The sequence below is a fragment of the Leptosomus discolor genome, chromosome 26, assembly GCF_034619465.1.
Source record: "Leptosomus discolor isolate bLepDis1 chromosome 26, bLepDis1.hap2, whole genome shotgun sequence".
NCBI classification, from domain to species: Eukaryota; Metazoa; Chordata; class Aves; order Leptosomiformes; family Leptosomidae; genus Leptosomus; species Leptosomus discolor.
The window spans coordinates 2,553,705-2,578,585 of record NC_141416.1 but is presented as its reverse complement, the minus strand read 5'-3'; the positions used below and the strand labels follow the sequence as shown (position 1 = coordinate 2,578,585).

The 24,881-nt window shown below is 61.9% G+C and overlaps 2 protein-coding genes across 4 annotated transcripts; one reads left to right on the top strand and one right to left on the bottom strand.

The window, feature by feature from the left end:
• The first annotated feature begins 6,024 nt into the window (after positions 1-6,024).
• On the top strand, positions 6,025-18,649 carry ADAR (adenosine deaminase RNA specific). 2 transcript variants are annotated; one of them, XM_086478329.1, is made up of 14 exons: positions 6,025-7,498; positions 8,812-8,998; positions 9,086-9,234; positions 9,641-9,782; positions 9,964-10,181; positions 10,434-10,590; positions 11,516-11,687; positions 12,291-12,384; positions 14,345-14,464; positions 14,578-14,711; positions 15,192-15,374; positions 16,975-17,087; positions 17,437-17,564; positions 17,854-18,649. In XM_086478329.1, exons 1-14 carry the CDS (start codon positions 6,033-6,035, stop codon positions 18,092-18,094), a joined length of 3,504 nt encoding a protein of 1,167 aa, XP_086334455.1. In that variant the 5' UTR covers positions 6,025-6,032; the 3' UTR covers positions 18,095-18,649. The 2 variants fall into 2 exon arrangements, with proteins under 2 accessions (XP_086334455.1, XP_086334454.1); XM_086478328.1 differs by having other exon boundaries at positions 9,077-9,234.
• A 1,829-nt stretch (positions 18,650-20,478) lies between these two features.
• On the bottom strand, positions 20,479-23,954 carry CHRNB2 (cholinergic receptor nicotinic beta 2 subunit). Of its 2 annotated transcripts, none has more exons than XM_086478356.1 (6): positions 23,912-23,954; positions 23,149-23,294; positions 22,977-23,022; positions 22,358-22,511; positions 21,273-22,242; positions 20,479-20,649 (listed from the first exon to the last, which is right to left on the bottom strand). In XM_086478356.1, the coding sequence occupies exons 1-6, from the start codon at positions 23,952-23,954 to the stop codon at positions 20,479-20,481; spliced, it is 1,530 nt and encodes a 509-aa protein (XP_086334482.1). The 2 variants fall into 2 exon arrangements, with proteins under 2 accessions (XP_086334482.1, XP_086334484.1); XM_086478358.1 differs by having other exon boundaries at positions 22,358-22,467; positions 22,978-23,022.
• Between the last annotated feature and the right edge of the window lie 927 nt (positions 23,955-24,881).

Sequence of the window (24,881 nt, the reverse complement as noted above, 5' to 3'; positions counted from 1 at the left end):
CGGGTACCCGCACGCAAGGCGGTTATCAGCAGGCAGCTCCTCATCTCCATCACGGATCGACTCGGCTTTACGGTGTCGGGAGCCGCCGGAGCTCCTGCCGGTGCAAAAGCAGGCGGTAACGCCCGGGCCTTCGGCTGCCAGCGGTTCTCCCAGTCTCCCAGCTCGTTCCTATGGAAACAGGTTGGGAGTTTGCCCAGTTTTCCATAGAGGAGAAGGGAGAACGGGCTCGTCTCGATGAAGCGGCTGTTTGTCACGTTCGAGGTGTTGCAATGCCGGAGGACCTGTGGCCCCGTAACGCCGGCTACAGCTCATCGCCCGGGCAGGGTGTATCACGCCAGCGCGGCGCTGCGACCTTCCCGGTCTGGCTTGACAGCAGCCACGATGAATCACCTCCACCGAGGCTGGGGTAGAGCCGGCGAGGGATCACCGGCAATTAAAAATGGGGGAGGAAAAAAAAAAACCCAACCCAACAAAGTCCAACAGATTGAGGGGTTGGTCGTCGTGTGCTCCGTGCGCTGCGGAGTCACTCGTGTTTCGGCAGAGCGGGCGGGAGACGCCGCTGCTGCGGCCTGGTGGTGCCTGACCCGCAGTGTTTGCAGGTCTGTCACGAGCCTCATCTGAGGCAGGGAGGGGGTTTGTGCTCCCCAAACCTGCTGGGAATGAAGATGTGACGGTTTCAGCCGGCACGAGGGGTCCCTTTTTAGAAAACGCGTCTCCCCTTTACAGCAAAAAAAAAAAATAAATAAAATCCCTGACACCAAAAACCAAACTGGGAAATGCAAATCTCTGAGTCCAGAGATTGTGTGAAGAAAAACTCAAAGCTCAGCTTCAAAAAACAACCACAAAAAAAAGTCACTGAACGTGAGCAGCAGCTGAGCCTGGAGTTCTGGGGCCTGGAGTTCTCGGGCTCATCGAAACGCCTTCGGGAACCCGCGGGGGGTGCGGGGTCCCCCCCTGAGGCGCACGCAGCCGCCACCTCTTTGGGATGGGCAGAGCTGCTGGTGGGGCCCGGGGTCCTCCGAGGAGCTCGTCCTCACGTGTTTTGCTCATTCACAGGCTCCAAAATGCATCCAGAGCCCACAGCCGTCCCTCCCGGCTCCCCTCCTGTCCTGGTTTGGGCTAAATCAGAACTAATTCCGCTTTAGTGCTTTAACTTTTCAGTTCAGTCTCCTCCAATTAACGGCATTTTCTGAACCAGCAGCACATTTCCCCAGACCGTGGCTGCTCCAGCAGTGCCAACCCCTGACGGTTACAGCTCGTACCGAGGAATGGGCTGCAGAGAGGCCCTGGCTGGGACTTGTTCTTGTAGCGACCGAGGTCACTGCTGAGTCTTGTGCCCGTGTTGGGGTGCTGGGAGGGAAAAGGGTCCCCGGCCCGAAAAAGGCCGCCCCTGCAGGGAGGAGCGAACCGGCCAGGGGACCCAAACCTGACCCACCGAGTGTTCCACCCCACGGACGGCACGGTCAGTGCAAAGCTGAGGGGTCACCAGGGTCTCGCTCTCTGTTCTTCAATGGCCGACGTCTGAGGAGTCTCTGTCTGTTCTTCTGTCATCGATCCCGATCCGTGCATCCCTGAATCCAGGGCCTGAGTCCAGCTCCTGCCTCCCGTCCCTGTCCGCTGCCCAGTCCAGCCTGGGACTGCCCCAGTGCCAGCCCTGCAGCGCGGTGGGGACGTGTCGTCACCAGGGTGGGGGGGAGTTGGGCTCAGTATTGGGTTTGTAACTATTTGTACCTATTGTATATATTTCATTATTTCCTTATTCTTCTTATTATCTTTTCTTTTATTGTTATTATTTCATTAAAGCTGTTTTAGTTTTCTTTTCCAAACCGTCAAGTCTCTCCCCCTTGTTCTCTCTCTCCTTTTCCCTTTTGGGAGGGGAGGGGGGTTCATAGAGAGCGTCTGTCATTTGCGAGTGGCCGGCCCAGCCTCAACCCGTGCCACCTCCGCATCCACCACCCTGGCAGAAAGAGGGGGCTGGGGACTCCCAGTCCGACGGTCCTGGCTGTGACTACGGCTCGCCAGTCGGACCGCAGCGAGCAGGCGCTGCCCCGAGCCACCGGCAGCCCCCGAGCCACGCGAAGCGCCCGCGGTGCCGGCGCACCTCCCGCCTGGCACCGAGCGCAGCCGCCGCCTCGGCGCTCGGGTCCCTCTGCCAGATGGTAAATGACACACGAGTATTTACCCGCACGCAGCAAAGCAGCAGACAGGAACAATCTGTTCTCTGCTGGTAGATTTATAGCTCACATGGTCGGGAGGGGTTTTTGCCTGTGAAAGGGAGGATCCGCCGGGAGAAGAGGCTGTGCCTGGTTTTGGATCGGGGAGGGGAATGACTCCATCTTCCTGCAAAAGGCCGTGGGACGGGGTGGGATGTGACTCGGGCCTCTCTGGCCTGGAAAAAACCTGTATTAAAATGGGGGTGAGGGGAGTCCCACAGGGAGCGGGGAGCGTGTGGGCTAAGGAGGTGCTCCATGAGGGAAGGGGGGACCATGGCGGGGGGCGCCACAGAGATGGGGGGCCCACAGGAGGGACATCAGGGCCCCCCCCCCACGAATGGGGCCCCTCCAGGGAATGGGGGCCCCCCCAGGGAATAGGGGGGCCCCCCAGGGAATGGGGGGCCCACGGGGCATGGGGGGGCCCCTGGGGAATTGCGGGCCTACAGGGAACGGGGGGCTCACGGGGAATGGGGGGCCCACAGAAGAGGCGGGGGGGGCACACGGAGGACAAGGGAGGCCCACGGGGCATGGGGGGGCCCCTGGGGAATTGGGGGGCCCCTGGGGAATTGCGGGCCTACAGGGAACGGGGGGCTCACGGGGAACGGGGGGCCCACGGAAGAGGCGGGGGGGCACACGGAGGACAAGGGAGCCCCCCAGGGCACGGCGAGGCCCACTGGGGATATAGGGGATGGGGGTCCATGGAGGACGGGGGTGCGCTCCCCCCCCCGCGGGGCCCCGACGCGCATGCGCGATCTGCGGCGTCTATGCAGTAGCGCACATGCGCGCCGCCGCCTCGGGCGACCGCTCCCGCTCCGGCCCGCCGGGACACAGCGGGAGCGGCTGCCGCCTCCCAACCGGGGGAGGGGAGGGGGAGGGGGTTGTGCAGCCTCTCCCAAAGCGGAGCGAGCGCCGGCGGGTGAACCGGGCCACGCTCGGCCCCGCGGGTCGGCGGCGCAGCCCCGCGTTGCCCTGGCTAAACATGGCCGCCGCGCTTTGCCGTGAGGGAAGATGGCCGCCGCGCGGCTCCCTGTACCCCGCGCAGGCGTGGGAGGGCGCTCGCTTGCGTCATCACGCTGCGCCGGCCGTGGCACCAGCGGCGGCAGCGGAGGGGGTAAGGGGGCGCGGGGGGGCGGGGGCAGGCCCGGCCCGGCCCGGCCCGGCTCCGGGCCTCGCCTCGCCGCCAAAACCTGGGCCCCGCCGGGCCTCCGGCAGCACCGGGGGCGCTTACGGGCCTCCCGGGTGGGGCGGGGCCGCCTCCCCGGCCCGGTGACACGGGCGGGATGGGGACGCGCTGGGCGCAGGCCGCCGGTCGGCCTCCAGCGGGGGCAGCCCCGCGGGTTTCGGGGGCGCGGCGTGATCGTGTCCCGGCAGCCGCGGGGCCCTGTCGGGGCCGGGTTTCGGACGGGGGGGTGCCCTCCCCTGCGGGCGGAGCGCACGGGCTGCCGCCGCTTTTCTCCGGGAGTCCCGGCTTTTGTGGGAGCTGGGTCGGTGCTCGGCCCCCGTGTCCCAGCCCGCCTTCCCGCACGGTGCCTTGGGGCCTCGGGGACCTCATTCGGTGGAGCCTCCGGGGCTCAGCGCAGCGGCCCGTCGTGGTTCTGCTCGGGGAAGCGATGTGACACGGGTGCGGGCTGGCCCCTATCCTGCCGTGGCCGTTGGGGTCTTTTTTTTTTTGCGGTGTAATTTAAGGTGGCAGCCGTTCCCGCAACCCTTCTCCAAACCGGGAGAGCAACCGGTGCGGACCAGGGTCCCGTCCCGTGGCTGGCCGGGGCTGTAAATCACCGCAGGGACCGGGGGAAGGAGCTTCGCTCCGCGGTGTTTGCTTTCCCGCCCCAAGCCCAGCTGGGGCCGCTGCTGGGAAGGAAAATTCGGGGCTTGGAGCGCTCGCAAAGCCGAGGGAGCTTCGCAGAGCGCCACATTCCTGCCTCCCCCTGGGGAAGAGCCGCATCTCCTCCCTGCGAGCTCCCCGGGCGAGGGGGTGGCCCCGGGCGGGGCGAAGAGGCCGCTGCGGGAACGGGAATCGAAACCAAAACGAAGCTCACGGCCATCTTGCCGGGGTGACCGGTTGCCCGCAGCCCGCCCGGGACCTCCTCCCCTCCCCAGGAGACGTTCTGCGGGGCAGGATATTTCTTTTTTCCCTTTATTTTCATACGAAATAAGGGAATTTGGTGTATGCATGTGACGGAGGTAAGAGCATATTTTCAAAGCCCCTCTTCCTGCCTGCCAGGGTTCCTGCCCTGCGTTTGGCTCAGGGGTTGCCTTTAAAAGGAGTTCACTGAGTAGGGGGGCAGTGGGATCCCCCTGGAGCTGGGAAGGGGCGAACCCCCCTCGCTGCCCCGAGCCTCCCCAGCGCCACACGTGGACTCGTGTTGGTAAAATAAGTCACACCGGTGGTAGCTGGGTGCAGTTGGAGGCTGTTAATGAACTTGTTTAATGAAAGGGAAATTTAAGGTGGCCTTGAGCTGTGTTTGATGAAGATAGGGAGCTCTCTGAAGGTGAGCCTTGCATCGGAAAAACTATCTGTGTGGCGATAGGTGACTTAAAGAGGTCACCGGGAAGGAGGTAGGACGGGGACCTTGCAGCAGGTATCAGTTGCATGTTTTTATCCACTCAGTTTAACAACCAGCTGTTGCCAAAGAACTAGAATATACCCTCTGCTGGGTTATGGTTTTAAAAAGCATATTAAAAGCTTAGACTTGCATCCTGTACCCGAGGGGGGGGGGGGGGGGTGGCACAGCTGTGCATGAGCCGAGGGAAATTTGGGCTACAGTCCCAAAAACCCCTTCATACCGTTGTCGGCTGCAGACCTCTCCGATTTCTCTGCGTGTTATCGCTTTACTTGCCCTGTGCCGTGATGCTTTACCTCTACGGGTCAGGTCATGTCCAGGAAGCAAAGGACATCGGGGGTTTCAGACTGGGGTTTTTTTTGGCCATGAGTCTGAAGGCTGTGGCAAGCCTGTCGCAGCTCTGTCCTCTGCAGGCCCCTTCGCCTCTCCTGGCGCCCCCGTTTCTCTGCTTGCAAAGTGGGTCTGCGCTTCTTCTCTTCCTCGGGGCAGAGCGAAACTCCCTCGTGCTTGGGAAGCGCGGCGTGAGGGACAGAAGGCATCAGGGATGGGCAAGCCACCCCCGTGCAGCTCGAAATTCAGTCCCACGGGAACAGAGGGTCGCCCTCATTAAACCTGTTTCTCGTGGTTAACTTTACCCATGATTACTGACTGCGGGGTCCTGTGCTGGGCAGGTGGAGTTTGGTGGTTTACATGAAAAAAAGAAATCAGATTGCCCAGTGAGGGATGAGGAAGACCCAGGAGAGGGTCCTTCTAAAGCCCCACCAGCACACATAGAGGAGTCAGAGTCAGAAGAGGAGGATAAGGCCCCTGTGACTGGGAAAAAAACGCCTTAAAAAGCCAGATCGCCCAGTGACAGATGGTGAAGATTCAGAGGAGGGTCCTTCTAAAACAAAACCATCAGAGGGGGAGTCAGAGAGAGAGAGGAAAGTACGCCCTTCTCTAGGAAAGAGCTGCGTAACGTAAGAAAGGCCTTTAGTTGTCACGAAGGAGAGCCTATTACCAGCTGGTTGCTCCGACGCTTTCTCGGTAGAAAACGGAAAGTTTGAGGTGAAGGTGCTTGAAATGCCTCAGCAGCAGGGAAACCGTTTAAACTACATATTTTTGGAATCCCAGAGTTGTGCCAATCGGTTCTGAATTGTGGTTTTTGCCTTCTAGCAGGCGCCTGCTCAGGACGCGAGGGCGCCGAGCGAGCCCCAGCTCCCCTTCTTCTGGCGCGCCGGCAGCCCGGTTCACACGCGCGGCCCAGCGGGGCGCTATGAGCAGAGGCGCTGGGCCAGGCAGAGGCTCGTGTCTTCCCCGCTCAAGACGTCACTACCCCGGCGCTAATCCAGGGGTTTTTAACCGCCCTCGTACCCCACGAGAAACTAATCAGGAAACCTTTTTGCACCAGCAGTTCCTACCAGAGCGGGAGGCTGAAGCCTGTTGGCTGCAGGGACAGGGACCGCGGGACGAGTCGCACGTCGGAGGCGGGCGAGCTGCGGCGCCGGCTGCTGCGGAGCGATGGCGACCCGGCGGCAGCAGGGCGGGCTGGCCTAGGTTCTCCGGCAAGCGGCCGTGGGTCGAGGCTCCGCCACGCTACTGCCCTCCTCGGTTCCGCCGTCAGGAGGACTCCGAGAGAGGTTCTGACGCCATCAGGGTGAATTTCCAGAGACTGTCTCTTGCTGGCAAAGACTGCGAACAAGAAATTCTGGCCGTTTTCAGGGAGCTCGGGGAGGGGAAGGCTTGTACAGTTCATGATCTCGCACGTCAGCTCAAAACCCAAAAGAAGGAAGTCAACCGCGCTCTGTATAAACTCTTCAGAGAAGGCAAGTTGCACAAGGGTGGCGAGACGCCGCCGCTGTGGAGGATTGCCAGCCCAAGCGCCGAGAGGGAAAGAAGCCCCGCTGACCACAGTGGTGGTCACGCAGATCCAGCTGGTGAGAGCGGAGGAGGAGGAGGAGGAGGAGGAGAGGGGAGCGCGGTTGGCGCGGGAGACGCCGATCCCGCGATGGCCGAGACGAAGGACAAAATCTGCAACTACTTGTTCAGCGTGGCGGACACGACGGCGCTCAACCTGGCCAAAAACATCGGGTTTTCGCGGGCCAAGGACGTTAACGCCTTCCTGAGCGCTCTGGAGAAGCTGGGCGATGTCCACAAGCAGAACACGAGCCCCCCGCGGTGGTCCCTGACCGACAGGAAGCGCGAGCGGATGCAGATGAGGCTGAAGGCCAGCGTGGTGACGCAGACGGTGGAGCCCAGCCCTGAGCCGGCTTTGCCACCTGCCTTTGTCCCACCGTGTCCCCAGGAGGCGACTGGAGCTTCGCCAGCAGCGGCGCCCTCGGAAGAAGAAAGTGTCGCGAACGGCCAACGGCCCTTGGGGCAAACGGATCAGAGCGACGCCAGCGACACGGAAGCCGCCGCGCCGGAGGACACGAAGCCCCAGTTCTCCGGTTTGAGTCACTATGATAACTCTGAGAACGGCAAGTGGGCCACGGATGATATCCCAGATAACCTGAACACTATCAACAAGCAGCCTGATGGGGCGGAATCCATCATGAGTTCCCAGTCTTCCCCCAGTTACGCCGCCCAGTTTGAAACCGCTTTCCCGTGTACGCCCGTAGAGAAACTGATGGCTTGTCAGGAGAAGAACCCAGTGAGTGGCCTTACCGAGTATTCCCAGTACACCTACCAGCACTGTGAGTTTGCCATGCTGGAGCAGAGCGGACCCTCTCACGAGCCACGGTATGAGAATTTCCTGCTTTTCCTGAGCTCTTTTTTTTTTTTTTTTGCTTAAAATGATCTGACTTCAGCTAACTTCACCCACTCAACTTTGTCCTGAAGCGCCTGCTCATTAATGTTTCCTTTATTTCAGGATTAGCCTAGTTGGTTCCTTGCAGCAGCTTAAAAAAACCCCAACAGCAACAACAACAAAACCCCCCAAATCTAAAATTTAATGCTAAGTAGCCTGGTTTTGGCAACCCTGCACCTCATTCTAAGCAGCAAAAAGCGGGATCCTTCTCTTCAGCCAAGTCCCGTCTGATTTAATCACTTGGCTTTCGATTTAATTGTACGGGGGGAAACTGGTATTTCTAAGCTCCCTCTCAAGACCCTCTCCCCCTGGAAGTGGTGGAAAGGGAGCCCAGAACAAAGTGCTGGGGTGCAGCTGTCTCGGGTTAGACGAGGCGATCCCGCTCTGGACGTTGCTGTGGCGGAGCGGGTCAGAGCGGCCCCTGTGAGCGGAGCACAGAGCGTGGCGGTGGGGTTTAGCGCTTCCCCTTGTGGAAGTGTGGCTGTTCCTGAGCACCAGCGAGACGGTGAAAAGCACCATATGTGCCACGCTGGAATATGTCAATAGATCCGCTAGACAGGAAAATTGCCCTCATTTCTAAAGAAGGAGTCCCAGGCTTTTTTTTTTATTATTTTTATTATATATTTAAGGAGGGATCTGAATGGATTCAGCCTCATAACCCCCCTGTAGATCTGGTTTGACCCCTCCTCGTGGGAAGCAGGTTGCCTCTGCGTAGGGCCGGGGGACGGCAGAGGAGCTGTGCTTGTTGGAGTTCACAGGGAGGAGACAGACAGAAAAATCGAAGGCGAGAGGTTGATGCGAGGCGGCGCCTTTCTGGGATGATGGGAAAGCGCTGGGTAGCCAAGGAAAATGCCAGAGGGCCGAGTGACCCCAGATGCCCAGGTGGAGATGGAACAGCTCAGGCTGCTTTGAAGCTTCCTCCCTGAGCAGGAGGCAGGACTGAGCCGCGCTCTGCCTACGGCCCTTCCGCGTTTCTGGCGCGCGTGGGACAAGGCGATGCGTCCTGTTCCCTCAGAGCAACATCTGGAGCTGCTCCTCTGTCCTCAGCAGCTCTGGAGACGCGATGAAACCAGGCCCAGATGCCGAGCTTTCGGCGCAACCCGTGGTGTTTGTCTGCTGCCCGTGGCAGCCTGGGTTTGCTCCCCAGCCAGGAGCTAGCTGCTCCTCCTCGCTGAATTCCGAGAGCAGCCTTGCCTGCTCCGAGGAGGCCGCGCTTTTGCCTCTCACTTGGTTTTCTCTTTCAAAGATTTAAGTTCCAGGCGGTGATTAACGGGCGCCGATTCCCACCAGCGGAAGCAGGGAGCAAAAAACTGGCGAAGCAGGAAGCGGCAGCGAACGCCATGAAGGTTCTGATGAGCGAGGCGGACAACGGCAGGCAGGGGGGGATTAAGTGTGAAGAGCCCTTCCCCTCCGGCACCTCCGAACTGGAATTGGTGAGTCTTGGTTTTCTCTACTTGTGAGGCTGGTCAGTGTTTGGTGTGAAACTGGTTTCCTCCTTCTTCTTGCTGTAGCCTTTGCAGCCAGAGCCAGAGGCGTCGTGTGCCCCGGCTCCCCTCGCCCTGCTCCCTGGGAAACACCCTATCAGCGTCTTGATGGAATACGGACAGAAGTCGGGGAACACGATTGAATTCCAGCTGCTCTCTCAGGAGGGCCCACCCCACGATCCGAGGTACGGCATGTTGTTGTCAGCTTTGGGGAGGATGGAAACCCTGTCTCTAATATCCGGCCTCTTCAGCACGCTGCCCGCGTTCCTGCCCTTGCCGCTGACCTAGCTGGGTGCTTCACCTACCCGAGGAGTCTGGGCATGGCTCCTCCAAGATATTTACCTCCACAAAGAGATCAAAATCAATGCCCTTTCTCAGAGAGAGGATGTTCTTTCTTCTGCCAGACCAGGAACAGGTTCCAGTCCTGCACCCGAGCTGGTAGTGCTCTACTGGGAATATTTAGGGCCATCGTGGTAGATTTTAAATTGGAGAGAACCCAGGTGGATTTAACTTGAAGTGGGAGGAGGGGATGATAAACAGATGGAGACACCTAATGCTTAACGCTTTTCATGTGCTGTGATGTCCTGTCAGGTTCAGCTACTGTGTGAAAATGGGTGACCAAATTTTCCCTGCTGTGGTAGGAAACAGCAAGAAGGGAGCAAAGCAAATGGCAGCAGAAGTTGCTGTGAAGATTCTTTCTGGAGAGTCTGTACCCCATGGCTTGCCTGAACAGGTACGAAGAGCTGCTTTGTAAGACCCAAGTGTTTTGGGTTGGGTTCCCCCCCGCCCCTTTATTTCCTATTCCACCGAGTTTCACCCCGCAAGGTCAGCAGAGGTTTGCTGGGTGCTCTTGGCCTGTGGTGATACCGGCTGCTCGGTTTTTAACAGCCTTCTCCTGCCTAACTCTGCTGCAGCCTGTCGTGAAGCCCCCTGGTGACCACTCCGTGCCCAGCTGCGGACCGTGGATTGCCGCTCCGGATGAATCCAAGGTGGCAAAAGCGAAGGGTGTCGGGGAGCTCATCAAATACCTTAACGTCAATCCCGTCAGCGGCCTGCTGGAATACGCCCGCTCCAATGGCTTCGCAGCAGAGTTCAAACTCATTGACCAGTCAGGACCTCCCCATGACCCCAAGTAAGTAGCTGCATCTGTCCAGGAGGAAATTCGGCCCTTTTGCTGTTGTCCTGGAGAAAGGGCAGAGAAGGAAACGTTCCTGAGGCACTTTGAGGTGGCCGCAGGCTGAGCCGCTGCCTCCGCCGACCCTGTGGCGGGGTGACAACAAGCTGCCTCCGCTCCTCTCCTCTCTCTGCTGAGAGAATTGAAAAAAAAACAGAGCGAAATCTGTTGGTTTCTTGGTTTCTCAGCGGTGTGCTGCTGTCTCTGCAGGTTCGTCTATCAGGCGAAGGTGGGAGGCCGGTGGTTCCCAGCCGTCACCGCGCACAACAAGAAGCAGGGCAAGCAGGAGGCGGCCGACGCGGCGCTCCGGGTCCTCATTGGGGAAACGGAGAAGATGGAGCGCATGGAAGGGATGAACATCACCGAGGTAAAGCCTCTTCCTTCGCAGCTGGGGCTGCTTTTGTCGCCCTGCCTGTCCTGTGCCTGTCGGTCCAGCAGAAAAACGCCTTCAAGATCAACCGTGAGGTCTCTGTTCTCTGAAGGGGTAGACAAGCTGACGTTTCCTCAGGGCACGGACAGGCTGGCCTCTGCTTTAGGGCTAAATGATCATCAGATTATTCCACAAGCTACTGAAATGTGTCCCTGTGGTGTGGAGCAGGAACATGCTCATTCTTCATTCTGTGGCTTTTTTTTTTCCTCTCCTCCTTCCAAATTCCTTCGTGCCGCATTAAAAATTGCGCGTCAGCTCAAAAACTCACGTGTCAGACAAGAGCAAAGCTCTGGCTATGTCAGCACGGCTGTCCCAAACCTGTGCTGCTTTAAATCACACTTAAGAGTTTTGTCAGCTTTTAAAAGCGGCGTTCCAGGCTGCGCAGCAGCTGTGGCTCAAAATAGAAAAGCCATCGGGGAGGATTTGTCAGGCAGCCGTGCTGGAGGAGGCGAGGGGCGAGTGACTGTGCAGCCTCCTCACAGGCAGCCGGAGAAGGAATTCCTCCAAAGCCAGTTAGAGATTTCCTTGGATGAGCCTCTGGGAACAGGCAAGGTGGCGTTTTGCTCCTTGGCGCTGGGGGGTTTCCCCTGGCAGCCTCGGGAGGCCGTTGCTCAGCCCGTTCCGCTTGCTGCCAGGACGGCAGCGCTCCCTCCGCCGCGTTCTCCAGGCGTTGGACGAGGTTTTCCCAGAAATCCCTAAAAGACCTTCCCCCACCCCTTGCCCTGGCTCTGTCCCTACACCCCACCCAGGCCTGCGCTCTCGGTAGCTCGCACTCGCTGCGTTCCCGCGGTGGCGGCTCCGGAGCCGTTTTGTTCCCTGCTCGGGATCTCTTGGCAATCCCGCTCTCGTGTCCCCGTTGCAGCTCCCCGTGAGCGGCAGCACGCTCCACGATCAGCTGGCCATGCTGAGCCACCAGCGCTTCAACACCCTCACGACTCGCATCCAGCACAGCCTGCTCGGGAGGAAGATCCTGGCTGCCATCATCATGCGGAAAGGAAATAAGGGCCTGGGCGTGGTGGTCAGCATCGGAACGGGTACGAAGAGCTTCTTCCAGCGTAAGCTGAACTCTCCTTCCCTGCTAGATTCCCTGTCAGCTGGGACTAGGGAATGGCTGTTGCTGTAGGCTTCTTCAGGGAGGGCCAGAAATGTTCCCAGGGCTCGCGCGGTGTCACAAGTGATCTGGAGAGAGAACAAAGCGAATGCGCCCGCAGCTGTGTTGCTCTTAATCTTTGCTTGCCTTGCTCCGCGCTGGGCTGTGCATCAGAGCGTGGATTCCTCGTGTTGCGCGGCACAAGATTCCCCAGCTGCTCTCAGCTGCCTGTGCCTGAGCTCCCTCCTTAGCTGCCGTGCTGCCACCCGGAGTGGTGGGCTGGAAAGCACTCGGGAAGGGACACCGCCCCTCAACTTGTGGCAATTTAAGTCTCTGCTGTCCCTAACGTAGGCTGTGCTCTTTGTCCCTTTATTTTCCAAACTGCTTGGGTCGGGAGGATGATTTAACAGTCAGGGTGCTGCCGCTGCTCGGGAGCGCAAAGAAGTAAAACGGGAAGGAAGACGAAACCCTCCCTCTTTCTGCGAGGCTGTTGTGTTGACTTGGGCACTTGCCGCCTTTTTTTTTTATTATTATTTCTTTATTTCAGGCAATCGCTGTGTGAAAGGAGAAGAGCTGAGCTTGAAGGGGGAGACGGTGAATGACTGTCACGCCGAAATCATTGCTCGAAGAGGCTTTATGAGGTGAGAGAAGGGGAGGCCCGAAGGAGGAGGAACGGGCCCTGCTGGGAGGTGCTGACCCGTTCTAGAGGGACGGAGCATGTGGCGGTTCCTTGCTGCGTTGAGAGTCGATCCTCCAACGCTACCGTTTACCCGTGTGGTGTTAAATGGAGGGAAGTTCTTTCTGATAAGAAGGGGCCATGCCTGAATGGTGCCTGAATTAGGACCGAGCTGGAAACTTGCCAAGAGCCAACAGAGATCTCACGGTTGATCTTGAAGGCGTTTTTCTGCTGGACCGACAGGCACAGGACAGGCAGGGCGACAAAAGCAGCCCCAGCTGCGAAGGAAGAGGCTTTACCTCGGTGATGTTCATCCCTTCCATGCGCTCCATCTTCTCCGTTTCCCCAATGAGGACCCCAAGGGCTGCATCTGATGTACTTAAAATAAAGCCTCCTGCAGAGGCTGCTTGGCCGCCGCGCGCCGCGCCGCTTCAGCCTGAGCCGAGGTGCTGGGGAATCTGTTGGCCAGGTCCCCTTGTGACCTTTCTGGATCTGGGTGATCCAGCTTCAGGAAAACAGGTCGAATGTGTTTGTGCTGATAAGTTCAAATCCTTTTCCAGCGGTCGGAAAGGGTTTTCCCAGTTGTTCTCTTCGTAAACGTTGCGTGGCCCTTCTCCCAAGTGAGGTGAAGCTGGCCTAGGCTCCTTCGTGTCTGCCCTTCCAGTTCTGAACAGCAAAGCCAGCGGCTTTCTTACAGCCTTTGCCTGCTGCCGCTATCCTCTGTGCGCTCCTCGGTGCTGGAAGGTGTTGAGGACAGGTCCCTGCAAAGCTGCGAAGCCAGAGGCTGCACTTGTGAAGCCGGAGGCTGCGCTCTTGCAGCCCGTCTCAGCTGTTAACCTCGCCATTCGTGGCTGCTGGGCCGCTCTGGCACAGCGGAGCTGATTGAGAACAGCAAGCTCCACCTCTCCTTGCAAAAGCCTCCCCTGCCCAGGCTCTGATGAGGAGCCTCGGTGAAGCTGCAGTTTTTCTTTAGTCCTTGACGCTGTCTTGGAGACCTCAAGGTTTTTTCCCAAGCAGAAGCAGCCATAAAAGACCCAGTCATTGTAAAGAGATCGTGGGGTTGTGCTAATAATACCGCCTGCCCGTGGGGCTGGTGACTCTGGATGCAAACTTGGTGCTGACTAAAGGTGCTGGGTTAACAACCTTGAAGTCCTCTTCACGCTCGGATCAGATGCACGCCAGCAGCAGGCAGCCAGGCTCCTTTCTTTCTCCTGCCAGTGCTTCCCTCTGCTCCCCTGACAGAACGCTTAGTTTATAGGATTGTTAAGGTTGGAAAAGACCTCTAAGATCAGCCGGTCCGACCCCACCATGCCCACTGAACCATGTCCCCAGTGCCACATCTACGCGGTTTTTGAACACCTCCGGGGATGGTGACTCCACCGCTTCCCTGGGCAGCCTGTTCCGATGCTCTTTGGGTGCAGAAATTTGCCGTAATGTCCAACCTAAACCTCCCCTGGAGCAACCTGAGGCTGTTTCGTCCTATCGCTTGTTACTTGGGAGAAGAGACCGACCCCCCCCCCCTCGCTACAGCCTCCTTTCAGGCGGTTGTAGAGAGCGATCAGGCCTCCCCTCAGCCTCCTCCAGGCTGAACACCCCCAGTTCCCTCAGCTGCTCCTCCTCAGACTTGTGCTCCAGACCCTTCACCACCTTCGTTGCGCTGCTCTGGACACGCTCCAGCAAAAATTTGCTATTCCATGGCAGGAAACCTGCTTGATTTCGTGTCTTTTCTCTACCAACAAACTCCATTTGGTGCCTTCCAAGTGCTCTCAGCCACACCTCCTGCTCTTCGCTCTCCCCTGCGGCAGGAGCCGGTGACTTGGGGCACCAGAGGCAGAGCTTTGGGGCCCTGCTGTCCCGTGGTTGGGTCGAGGGGCTCCTTGTCCGCGGAGCAAAGCAGCCTTTGGACGGGACGGTGTTGGTTCCAGGTTCCTCTACAGCGAGCTGATGAAGTATGACCCTTCCTCTGCTGCCGAGAGCATTTTTGAGCCAGGGGGAGGGAAGAGACTCAAAATAAAGAGCAGCGTCACCTTCCACCTCTACGTCAGGTTGGTGCGGGGCTCCGCGGGGAGCGGCGGGTGGCGGCGGCGCCGCCGGCGCCCCCCTGGGTGTTCTCTGGGAGTGGGTGCTCACCCTGCGGGGGGGGGTGTCTGTCTTCTAGCACAGCCCCTTGTGGAGACGGGGCGCTCTTCGATAAATCCTGCAGCGACCAGGCGAGCGTGGTGGGGCAAACCCAGCACCAGCCCCTCTTCGAGAACCCCAAACAAGGCAAGCTGCGGACCAAGGTGGAGAACGGTGAGTGCCTTCGCTCCCTCCTCCTTGGGGCGGCTCCGGTCCTCTCCTCTGAGCCTTTCTGGAGCTCCAGAGTTTTCCTTACCCCTGTCTGTGTGGTGCTGTTGTGGGATTTGAAGCGGTTAGGAACCAAAGGAGGTGGGTGAAAGGGATGTGGGCGTTAGAGAGGGTCCCTTCTCCTTCCCAACTCTGCCTGTTGGACTGTCGTACCAGCGAGAGCACGGCCGAGGTTTGCTGCAAAGCTTCTACGTCTCCGACCTCCCTTTCAAGCCCTATTTCATTCTGCTTCATCCCTGTTCAGCACCAAGTTCCCTTTCTGATGGGACCCCAAAATGTTCCCAGATCCTGGTGTCCGACTGACTCCAGCGGTCGCTCCGTGTCCTCGTGTAGAAGGTGTTTTTTTTTTTGTGCAGTTGCTGACGGGGCTTTGATTTACTGAATATCTGCCTCTTTACGGAGCAGCTTTCTTCTTCTCTCGTGCAGGGGAAGGTACCATTCCCGTGGAGTCGAGCGACATTGTGCCCACGTGGGATGGGATCCAGCACGGGGAGCGGTTACGAACCATGTCCTGCAGCGACAAGATCTTGCGCTGGAACGTGCTGGGCTTGCAAGGGGCGCTGCTGTCCCACTTCATCGAGCCGGTGTATCTCAGCTCCGTCACGCTCGGTACGGGCCCCGCTGCTGGGCCGGGCTTGTTGACGGAAGGTCACAATCGCGACCAACTGCTCTCCCCCGCGGCAGAGAAGCCGGCGCTGCTTTATGGCAGCGCTGGGGAGCACGGGGGGTGGCTCCACCTGACGGGCTTCAAAGTTACATCCAAAAATTCAGCATTTTATATCCTTTTTTCTGCAAAGTCATGATCTTTAACATATTTTAACATCAGCGTGCGTGTTATGCCCGCTATGAATTTTGACATTTACAATGATCGCTCCACCCTATTAACTAACTTCATCAGTATTCCTGTACTAATATAATCATGGGTTATCTTACTGATCAAGATCTCTGATCTACAAATCAGGATGGGGAGGAGGTGAGGGTCTTCACCTCAACATTCCTTAGTTTCTCTGGTTTCATCCCATAAGATAACACGCCAAGAACGGGCCCTTTCACTCCCTGTCCCTGTCTCCTGCCTCCCTGTTCTGTTCTGGACAGTTTCACAATTAGCAGCAGCTTTAGCTTTGACCTTCTTTGCAAGGCACCAGCTGCTGTTTCTGAGCATAAGTGGGGTTTTGGGTATTTCTTATCGTAATGTAAGCTGATTGCATTAATACAAAGCGTTAGTTATTCCTTCAAGCAATTAAGTCCTTCGTTAAAAGCAGTTAGTTATCAATGAAAAGTAATTATCTATTCAAAATTCAAACTTGATTCTAACAGGCTGGATGTGCTGCCCAGCTCCTTCGGATGGGGCTGTGGCAGCGAGGCACCTCCCTCCCCCAGGCGATGGGGAAGCTCGTTTGTGGAGGCCGTAGGAGCAGCAGACTGAGCCGTGGTTCTTGGCAGAGCTGAGCTGCTTGGGAGTGAAAAGGGAGTTGGTGGATTTTATGCTGGGGGCGGAGTGGGGTTTTTTTCTCCAAGGTTCTCGATTTTTTTAGAAGGCGCATGTGATGGAGGAGGGCGAGACAAAAAATGCCTGTTTGTGTCTTTCGCTGAGAAACGTTGCAGGCTGTAAAGCTTAGGCAGCTGGGCTGCCCGGAGCTGGGGCTGATCCACACGGCTGCGAGTTTTCGGGAGCTTGTGAGAAGCGGCGCTGGGGTTCTCGGGGTCTGGCTTGGCCGCCAGCCGTGCTGTGCCCTTTCCCGACGCCCTTTCCCGACGCCCTTTCCCGACGCCCTTTCCCGACGCCCTTTCCCGACGCCCTTTCCCGACGCCCTTTCCCGACGCCCTTTCCCGACGCCCTTTCCCGACGCCCTTTCCCGACGCCCTTTCCCGACGCCCTTTCCCGACGCCCTTTCCCGACGCCCTTTCCCGACGCCCTTTCCCGACGCCCTTTCCCGACGCCCTTTCCCGACGCCCTTTCCCGACGCCCTTTCCCGACGCCCTTTCCCGACGCCCTTTCCCGACGCCCTTTCCCGACGCCCTTTCCCGACGCCCTTTCCCGACGCCCTTTCCCGACGCCCTTTCCCGACGCCCTTTCCCGACGCCCTTTCCCGACGCCCTTTCCCGACGCCCTTTCCCGACGCCCTTTCCCGACGCCCTTTCCCGACGCCCTTTCCCGACGCCCTTTCCCGACGCCCTTTCCCGACGCCCTTTCCCTCTCTCTTCCCAGGCTACTTGTACAGTCAGGGTCACCTAACGCGTGCGATCTGCTGCCGCGTGGCGAGAGACGGGAGCGTGCTGCCGGAGAAGCTCCAGGCTCCCTATCACATCAACCACCCGGAGGTACGGTGGCCTCGGCACCGCTTCATCTTTCCACCCCCCTCCTTGGGTTCGGGCCTCCCTGAGGGGCTCTGCGGGGAGGGTCGCCTGGCAGGAGCTCTCCAGCCGGCGTCAGGAGGTCGGTGGCCAAAAACCTGCCCCCTTCGTGTCGTCCCGCGGTGTCTGGGGGTTGCTGGCAATGACTTGGTCTGGGAAAAAGGACACCCAGGTCATCCCTGGAGGGAGAACCTCGTGCTTGCTGCTCTCGGAGGGGAGGTTGGGATGAGCTGAAGCCCTGCCTGCAGGGGATGGAAGAGGCGAGGGGCTCCCCTTCCCAGCGAGCTCGCGCAGCAGGCGCTCACCTCTCCCGCAGGTTGGGCGAGTCAGCGTGTACGACTCCGCGAGGCAGACGGGCAAAACGAAGGAGTCTTCGGTGAACTGGTGTCTCGCTGACGAAAGCGAAGTTGAAGTCTTGGATGGCACGAAAGGGAAAGTGGACGGGTAAGAAGAGCCTTTCCTGACGCTGCTTTTCTGTCTGGGGAAAGGAGGGGGGGGGGGGGGGCAGCTCCGAAGCGGCGAGGGCGCTGTGACAGCACCTGCCGTGCGGGGAGGGGCGGAGGGAGGAATTTGAAGCTGACGTGAGCGAGGGCTCTTGAAGCAAAACAAAATAGGGCCCAGCCCAGCTGCTGCAACAGAGCCAAGAAATCCCGCAGGCATCCCCTGGTGGGTTTTTCCCTGGGCCCCCCGCTCCTCTTCAGAGTCCTTCATCGCTTCATCCCTTCCTTCCCAGACCGAAGCTGGAGGTGTCTCGTGTGTCCAAGAGGAAAATCTTCGCCCTGTTCCAGCAGTTGTGTGCCAAGAACGACCGCAAAGACCTGCAGAACCTCTCGGTGTACGCGGATGCCAAGGAGACGGCCACGGCGTACCAGGAAGCCAAGCAGTGCTTCTTCAGCACGCTGGAAGAGATGGGCTACGGCAGCTGGATCCGCAAACCCCAGGAGGAAGAGAATTTCTCTTTCTCTGATGCATAACGAGATGCCCCGCGTGGGGTGGGGGGGTGCGTGCACAGGCGTGGGCCTGGGTGTGCGCGTCCTGCTTCCACCACCCCCTTTTTGAAGCGGAAGCGGGAGCATGCAGCGGTTTCCCCTGGCGGCCTGGCTGCCTTCTCTCTCCGCTCTTGACACTCTGAGGCCCTGCCCTTTCTCTTTTTAAAACATGCATGAAAATTGCCCTTTTTTTTTTTTTAAACCAGGGCAGGCTCAGTCCCCGTTTGCTTTTATGTTTTTGTCTTTTTTGTTTTGTTTTTAAAGAAGGCACAAGAAACCAGAGGGATTCTCAAACTGTGAGCTTGAAACCTTTGGACCGTGCACTGCGGATCCCTCTGGCAGGTTTTGAGGCAAATTTTCTCTTTTGAGAGAAGAAGAAAAAAAAAAAAAAAAAAGAGCTGACTGGCTGGTTTTACGTGTCTCTGTCGGAAGGTGGCTGGCAGCCCATCTGAGCTGGGACATGGGACTGGTCTCTGAGAGACGCCAACAGCAGCAGCGTAACATTCCACGTTAATAATAAAAAAGAAAATTTCTCTATTATGAGCTGGCTCTGGGCCGTGGGTGTGGGAATTCCTGCAGAGGGAGGGAAGGGCCCTGGGTGGGGTCTGGAGAGGAGCAGAGGTGAGTTATGGGTTGATAAACGATGAGTGGGTCTGTGTAGAACTGGGGCAGTCGTGAATTAAGCTTCTTGCCTTAAGCCAGGGGCTCATCGCGCACCGTTGAGCCCTCGGGGGGCTCGAGTGTACCCCGAAAGGATGGGACAGGGCTCTTCCCTCCCCAAGAGAGCCCAGCCTGGGGAGCAAGGCCCCAGCTCTGCCTCTCTCTCAGGCCTGTGTGTCTCTCTCCGTGCAGCTTAAACGCTTGGGGAAGGGCTGGCTGGGCCGGGCTCCCACCCTGCCTGCGGCGCAGAGCTGCGAGGGGCAGCACCAGCCTCGGCCTCCCGCTCCCCTGCGCCCCAAACGGGGCCCTGGCGCCGGCACAAGGACGGAGCTGGGGGCTCCTCCATCCGCATCGACCCCCCCATCACGCTGCTGCCTGCTTGGGGGGGCTGTGCCTGGGGCTGTCGGGGCTCCTGCTGTGCTCCCCGGGTCCTCCTGGGACTCGCAGGTCTCCGCTCCCCGTGGGAGCACAGCGGGACCCCCCCTTGTCCCGTACTTCCCCGGGGATGCGGAGGTGGGAGAAAGCAGGACAAGCCCCTGCTGCGGGGGCTGCTCTCGGGGCCAAGCCCTGAACGTTTGAGTGTCGGGGGGCACCCCTGAGAGGAGGAGGAGGTCCGGGACCATCAGCGGGAGCAACCTGGGCTTTCTGGGGCCAAGTGCTGGGATTGAAATTAATTTCTAGCGTGCGGCTTCCGCCGGCACCGTGTGCTTCTGGCCCCCCTCTGCGCCGCCGCTCCCCCCAGCACGGAGGATTAGTGGTATTTATAGCAAACGTTCCATTTCAATTTTCCCCAATGAGGCCAATTCCTGCCTGCGAGGGACAGCAAAGTGCTGCCGCCGCTGCCAGCCCGGCCAGGGCTGCCAGCCCAGCGCCCCGGCTGCCCCCTGCGACCCGCGGCGGGCTCCTGGCTGCCAGCTTGGCGTGACGGTGGATTTGTGTTTTCCTTTTCCTCGCACGATTCCTCTCGGGGCCGCTCTTGGCCTCGGCGCACCGAGCCCGGAGTTTGGCAGGGGGACGGGGGCACTGCCGGAGCGCGGAGCTGCCCCTGGCGCTCGCTGCCCTGGCCCTGCCTGCAGGTAGGACCTAAAAATAGCGTCCTCCTGCCTGGTACATGCGCTCACCTCGAGGAGCTGGAGCTGAGCAGCCCCATCCTCCTCCCCGTGCCTCCGCTCCTGCTGCGTCACTGCGGCTCTGCCCGGCTCCTGGGAGCCCCAGGGATGGGGCAGGGGTCTGGCAGAGCCGGGCAGGGGTCGGGGGTTGCCTGCTGGGGCGTCAGTGCTTGGCCCCGCGTTGTGGTCTCGGTGGGAGGAGATGGGGTGAGCAGCCGGTGCTCGTGGAAGGGAGCCGGGTGCGGCCCCGTGGGGCTGGTTTCACGCTGCTGCGCTCCCTCTCTCGGCAACTGGGATTTTCCTCTTCCAGGTCTGGCCTCTTAACCTTGGTGATGGGGAGCCGGAGCCCCCCACTAGCCCTGGCTGCATCCTGCTCCCTCCTGCCCGCGGGGAGCGGTGCGGGATGAAACGACACTGAATGGAACCAGCCCCCTCCTGTGTGAGTATTTATTGGTTTGCAGTGGCTGCCTGGAGCCCGACACCCGGCTCTCCGGCCCTGGGACCGGCCGGCCCCCGGCTCGGCGGCAGGGAGAGGGCGCAGAGCCCGCGGTCCCGCGCTGTCCCTGGGGCCGGCGGGGAGGGCGAGCGGCCGCCCCGGCACTATTTGGAGGTGGGGGTGCCCTGGCCGAGCTGCAGCAGGGAGTTGGTGGCGTAGTTTTGGAAGAGGGGCTGGAGGAACATGCCGACGGTGCCGAAGACGCAGACGAAGACGAAGATCCACAAGAAGAGGCGGTCGATGACCATGGCCACGTACTTCCAGTCCTCGCTCACCTGCGCGGGGCCGGGAGAGAGGCCGGGTCAGGCCGGGATCACCGGCGCTGCCCGTGCCGCTTCGGGCAGGTGGCTGCACCGGGAGCTCGGCGGCTCCGCAGAGCCCCGAATCCGCTCCCTCGGCACTGCAGCTCCCAGGGCTGCCTGCCAGCCCTCCACGGGCCCCGCGGGGCTCGCTCCCCGTGCTGCCACCCGCGCCGCCCAGCCAGGGAAACTCGGCTCCCCAGGGAGCTGAGCTGGGAAGGGCAACATCCCCCGGCCCTGCAGCCTCGGCCAGGGCTGCCTCCACCAAAATCTGCAGCCTCACGGTGCCGCGCAGAGTCGGGCCTCCCGGGAGCCTCCCGGGTTTCCAGAGCAACTGCTTCAGGCTGGGGCTGCAGCGGCGGGGCAGGGGCCAGGGCTGGGTCCCCTGCCCGGGCAGGGGCTGCAGGGGGTCCCCGGGGCCAAGCAGGGACCCCCTTGGTGCTCGTGCACGTCCCTTCCTGCAGCGCAACCATGCACCAGCCCATGCTCTGCACCCCACGGCCGTACATGCACCCCGCAGCCCTGCCCGCGTCCCCCAGCCCTGCCCGCACCCCACGGCTCTGCCCCGCCAGGCGCTGCCCACCCCTGCCCCGACTCACGCTCTGGTCGTCGTCCTCGCTGCGCATGTGGTCGGCGATGAAGCGCACGCCGTCCACCGCCTCCTCCAGCCCGCAGGCGCAGCCGGCTGCCGGGGCCGGCGCCTGCCCCTGCCGCTCCTGGTAGCCGTTGAGGCCCTCGGCTTTGGCAGCGCCGGGGTTGGCGTAGCAGGCGCAGGTGCGGGCGCCGGCCCGGAGGAAGAGGGTGGCGGTGGCGGCGGCGGCGGCGCGCTCCTGGGTGTGCCGGCGCTGGCGCAGGCGCTGGCGGGCGCAGTTCTGCCGCGGCTGCTTCATGAAGAGCAGCGCCGGGAGCTTGCGGAGGAAGAGGGTGCGGACCCAGGGCGGCATGGTGTGCGTGGTGGGCGAGCGGTGGTGCACGTTGAGGACGCAGACGCTGGTGACGATGGAGAAGGTCACCAGCACCATGGTGAACATGAGGTACTTGCCCACCAGCGGCACGTCCAGCGAGGTGGGCGGCACGATCTTGGAGATGAGCAGCAGGAAGACGGTGAGGGCGAGCAGGACGGAGATGCAGAGGGTCATCTTCTCGCCGCAGTCGGACGGGAGGTAGAAGACGAGGATGGCCAGGGAGGTGATGAGGATGCAGGGGATGATGAGGTTGATGGTGTAGAAGAGCGGCTTGCGCCGGATGATGAAGTCGTAGGTGATGTCCACGTAGGTGGAATCGTCGGGGTTCTCGTTGCGCCGTCCCGGCAGTGCCACGATGTCCCACTCGCCGCTGGGCGTGAAGTCGTCCAGGCTGGCCACCTCGCTCTTCAGCACCAGGTCGATCTCCGTGCGGTCGTAGGTCCAGGAGCGGAACTTCATGGTGCAGTTCTGCTGGTCGAAGGGGAAGTGCTTCACCTCGATCTTGCAGGCGCTCTTGTAGATGGCCGGCGGCAGCCAGAAGATGCTGCCGTCGTAGGAGATCACCGCGTTGGAGTAGAAGGAGACCTCGTACATCCCGTCGGCGCTGGGGCAAAGGGATGGGCTGTCAGCCCTGGCCCTTGCCCCAGCGGTGCAACGGCACCACCCCCGAGCGCCGGCTGGGGTTGGGGCACGTACGGTCCCTCCAAAAAACCACCTACTTGTTGTAGAGCACCACGTCGGGCAGCCAGATGTGCTTGGAGGGCAGGCGGACCTTCTTCATGTTGTCAAAGTCCTCCGGCTTCCAGGTGAGGCGGTAGTCCTCCCACTCCTGAGGGCAGGCAGGCTCAGCCCGGCCCGGCCGCGGGCAGGGGGGGCCCGGGGTGGGGGTCAGGTCAGGGTGGACAAGGGGGTCCCACACAGGGTGTATGGAGGGTCCAGGGCACGGTACAGGGCAGGCAGGGGCGTCCCCAGGACGGGGGGTGGGTCCCAAGGCAGGGTGCAGGGGGGTTGCCAGGGCAGGGTGAACAAGAGGGGACCTGGGGCAGGGTGCAGGGGGGTCCCAGGGCCTGGAAGGGGGGGGGGGGGCAGGGTAGGGTGTAGGGGAGTCCCAGGGCAGGGGGGGTCCTGGGGCAGGGTGCAGGGGAGTCCCAGGGCAGGGGGCAGGGGAGTCCCAGGGCAGGGGGCAGTCCTGGGGCAGGGTGCAGGGGGATCCCAGGGCCTGGAGGGTGGGGAGGGCTGGGGGAGGGTGCAGGGGAGTCCCAGGGCAGATTGGGCAGGGGGGGTCCTGGGGCAGGGTGCAGGGGGTCCCCAGGGCCATGGTAGAATCCAGGGCTCCCACCTGGGTCAGCCAGACGTTGGTGGTCATGATCTGCTCCCGCTCGTGCTGCGGAGAGAGCGGGGCCGGTTACTCGGGGTGCCAGGGAAGGGCTGCAGGGTCCCCTCCCTTCCCCAAGGGACGGGGACAGGGACAGGGAGGGGGGGGGGGGGAGCAGAGCCCCGGCCAACTCACCACGCTGATGAGCTGCGCCAACGACACCATCAGCTGCACGGTCACCAGCTCGGAGCCGTTGGTGGCCGGTCGGATCAGCTTGTTGTAGCGCGCGGGGTCCAGCAGATACTCAACCAGCCGCTCCTCCGTGTCCGTGCCCAGGCTCCCTGCGGCACGGCGGGAGGCTGAGCCCCACGGCGGCGGGCAGGGCCCCCCGGGAGGGTTCAGACCCCCTCGGGGGGGCCGTGGGGGTCTGGGCCTGGCAGTTGGGGGGCGGGTGTGACAGTGTGACGGTGTGCCGGTGTCACGGGCTGTTCTCGGGGCAGAGGGGGGACATGGGGGGGACCCGAGGGGGCTGCAGTGCCTGGGAAGGAGCAGCTCCGGGAGGGTCTGGCCCCTTCTGCCCTCCCCTGCCTGTCCCTGCCTGCCTCTGCCCATTCCCTGCCCGTTCTTGAACACCCCCTGCCCGTCCCTGCCCACCCCGGCGGAACGGTTCGGGCAGCCGGAGCCCCCGGGCCCGGTGGGGCCCGCAGAGCCCCCGGTTGGGGCAGGGAGCACGGGGAGAACCGCCGGGCCGGGCCGGGCCGGGCCAGCGGGTGGCACCGGCACCGCAACGGGAGCGGTACCGGCTCCACGACGGGTCTGTGCGGGGTCGGTACCGGGGCGGCGCCAGGCGGTTCTGTGCAACAGGCGCAGTCCCCGGGGCCCGGTCCGGTCGCCTCCCCGCCGGTCCCGGTGCCCGCCCCCCCCCCCCCTCCACCCCCCGCCCCGGGCCGGCACTTACGTCTGAGGGCGGCGAGGAGGCAGAGGACACGGAGCAGCGCCATGGGGGCGGCCCGCTGCCGGTGCCGCTGCCGGTGCCGCTGCCGGTGCCGCTGCCGGTGCCCGGGCGCTGTCCCCGGTGCTGCCCGCGCTCTCCGCGGTGCTGGAGCCGGCGGCGGCCCGGGCGGGGCGGCCCCGGGCGGGAGGCGGTGCCGGGCGCTGCGCCGGGGCCGCCCCGCGCTCCCCGCTCCGCCGCCGTCACCGCCGCCGTCAGCGGCCCCGGGGCCGCCCCCGCCTCCGCCCCGCCGCGCCCGGGGATCCCGGAGGAGCAGCGGCCACCGCGGGGGTAGGGGGGGGGGGGGGGTGTCTGCACTCCCCCAACCCTCCGCTCCACCGGGGTCCAGCCCCGCCCCCCCCGCCGCTCCCGGTCCCCGCACGATCCCAGCGGGGCGGGGAGCCCCGGGGCGGGAACCGACAGTGGGAGCGAGGCCGCGGGGAGGAAGCTCCCGGTCCTGGAGACCCCCCCCTCCCGGCCCCAAACCCCCCCTCCCGGCCCCACCACACACCGGGAGGGGGGTCTCAGGCCCAGGGACCCCCCCGCACATTCGGGATCCCGCAGGGACCCCCCGGCCGCAGGGAACCCCCGGGTCCCCCTGGGCTCCAGCCCCCCCCCCCCCCCCCCCCGGTTCCCCCCCCCCCCCCCCCGCCGGTGCCCCCATCCCCAATCCGGTACGTGACCCCCACGTGACCCCTCCCGACAAGGGGCGGGGCGAACGGGAGGGGCGAGCCCCGCCCCCTTCATTTTCCGAGGCGCCTGCCACGGCGTCACTTCCGCTTTGACGGCGCCCCGCTCGGTTAGGCGAGAGGTTCCGGCGGCTTCGGCCCCGCCCCTTCCGCTGGCGGCGGGAGGGGTCACTTCCGGAGAGCGGGGCCGTCCCGCCGCCATCTTGGGCCGGCTCCGGGGGCTGCGGCGGCGGCGGCGGCGGAGCGGG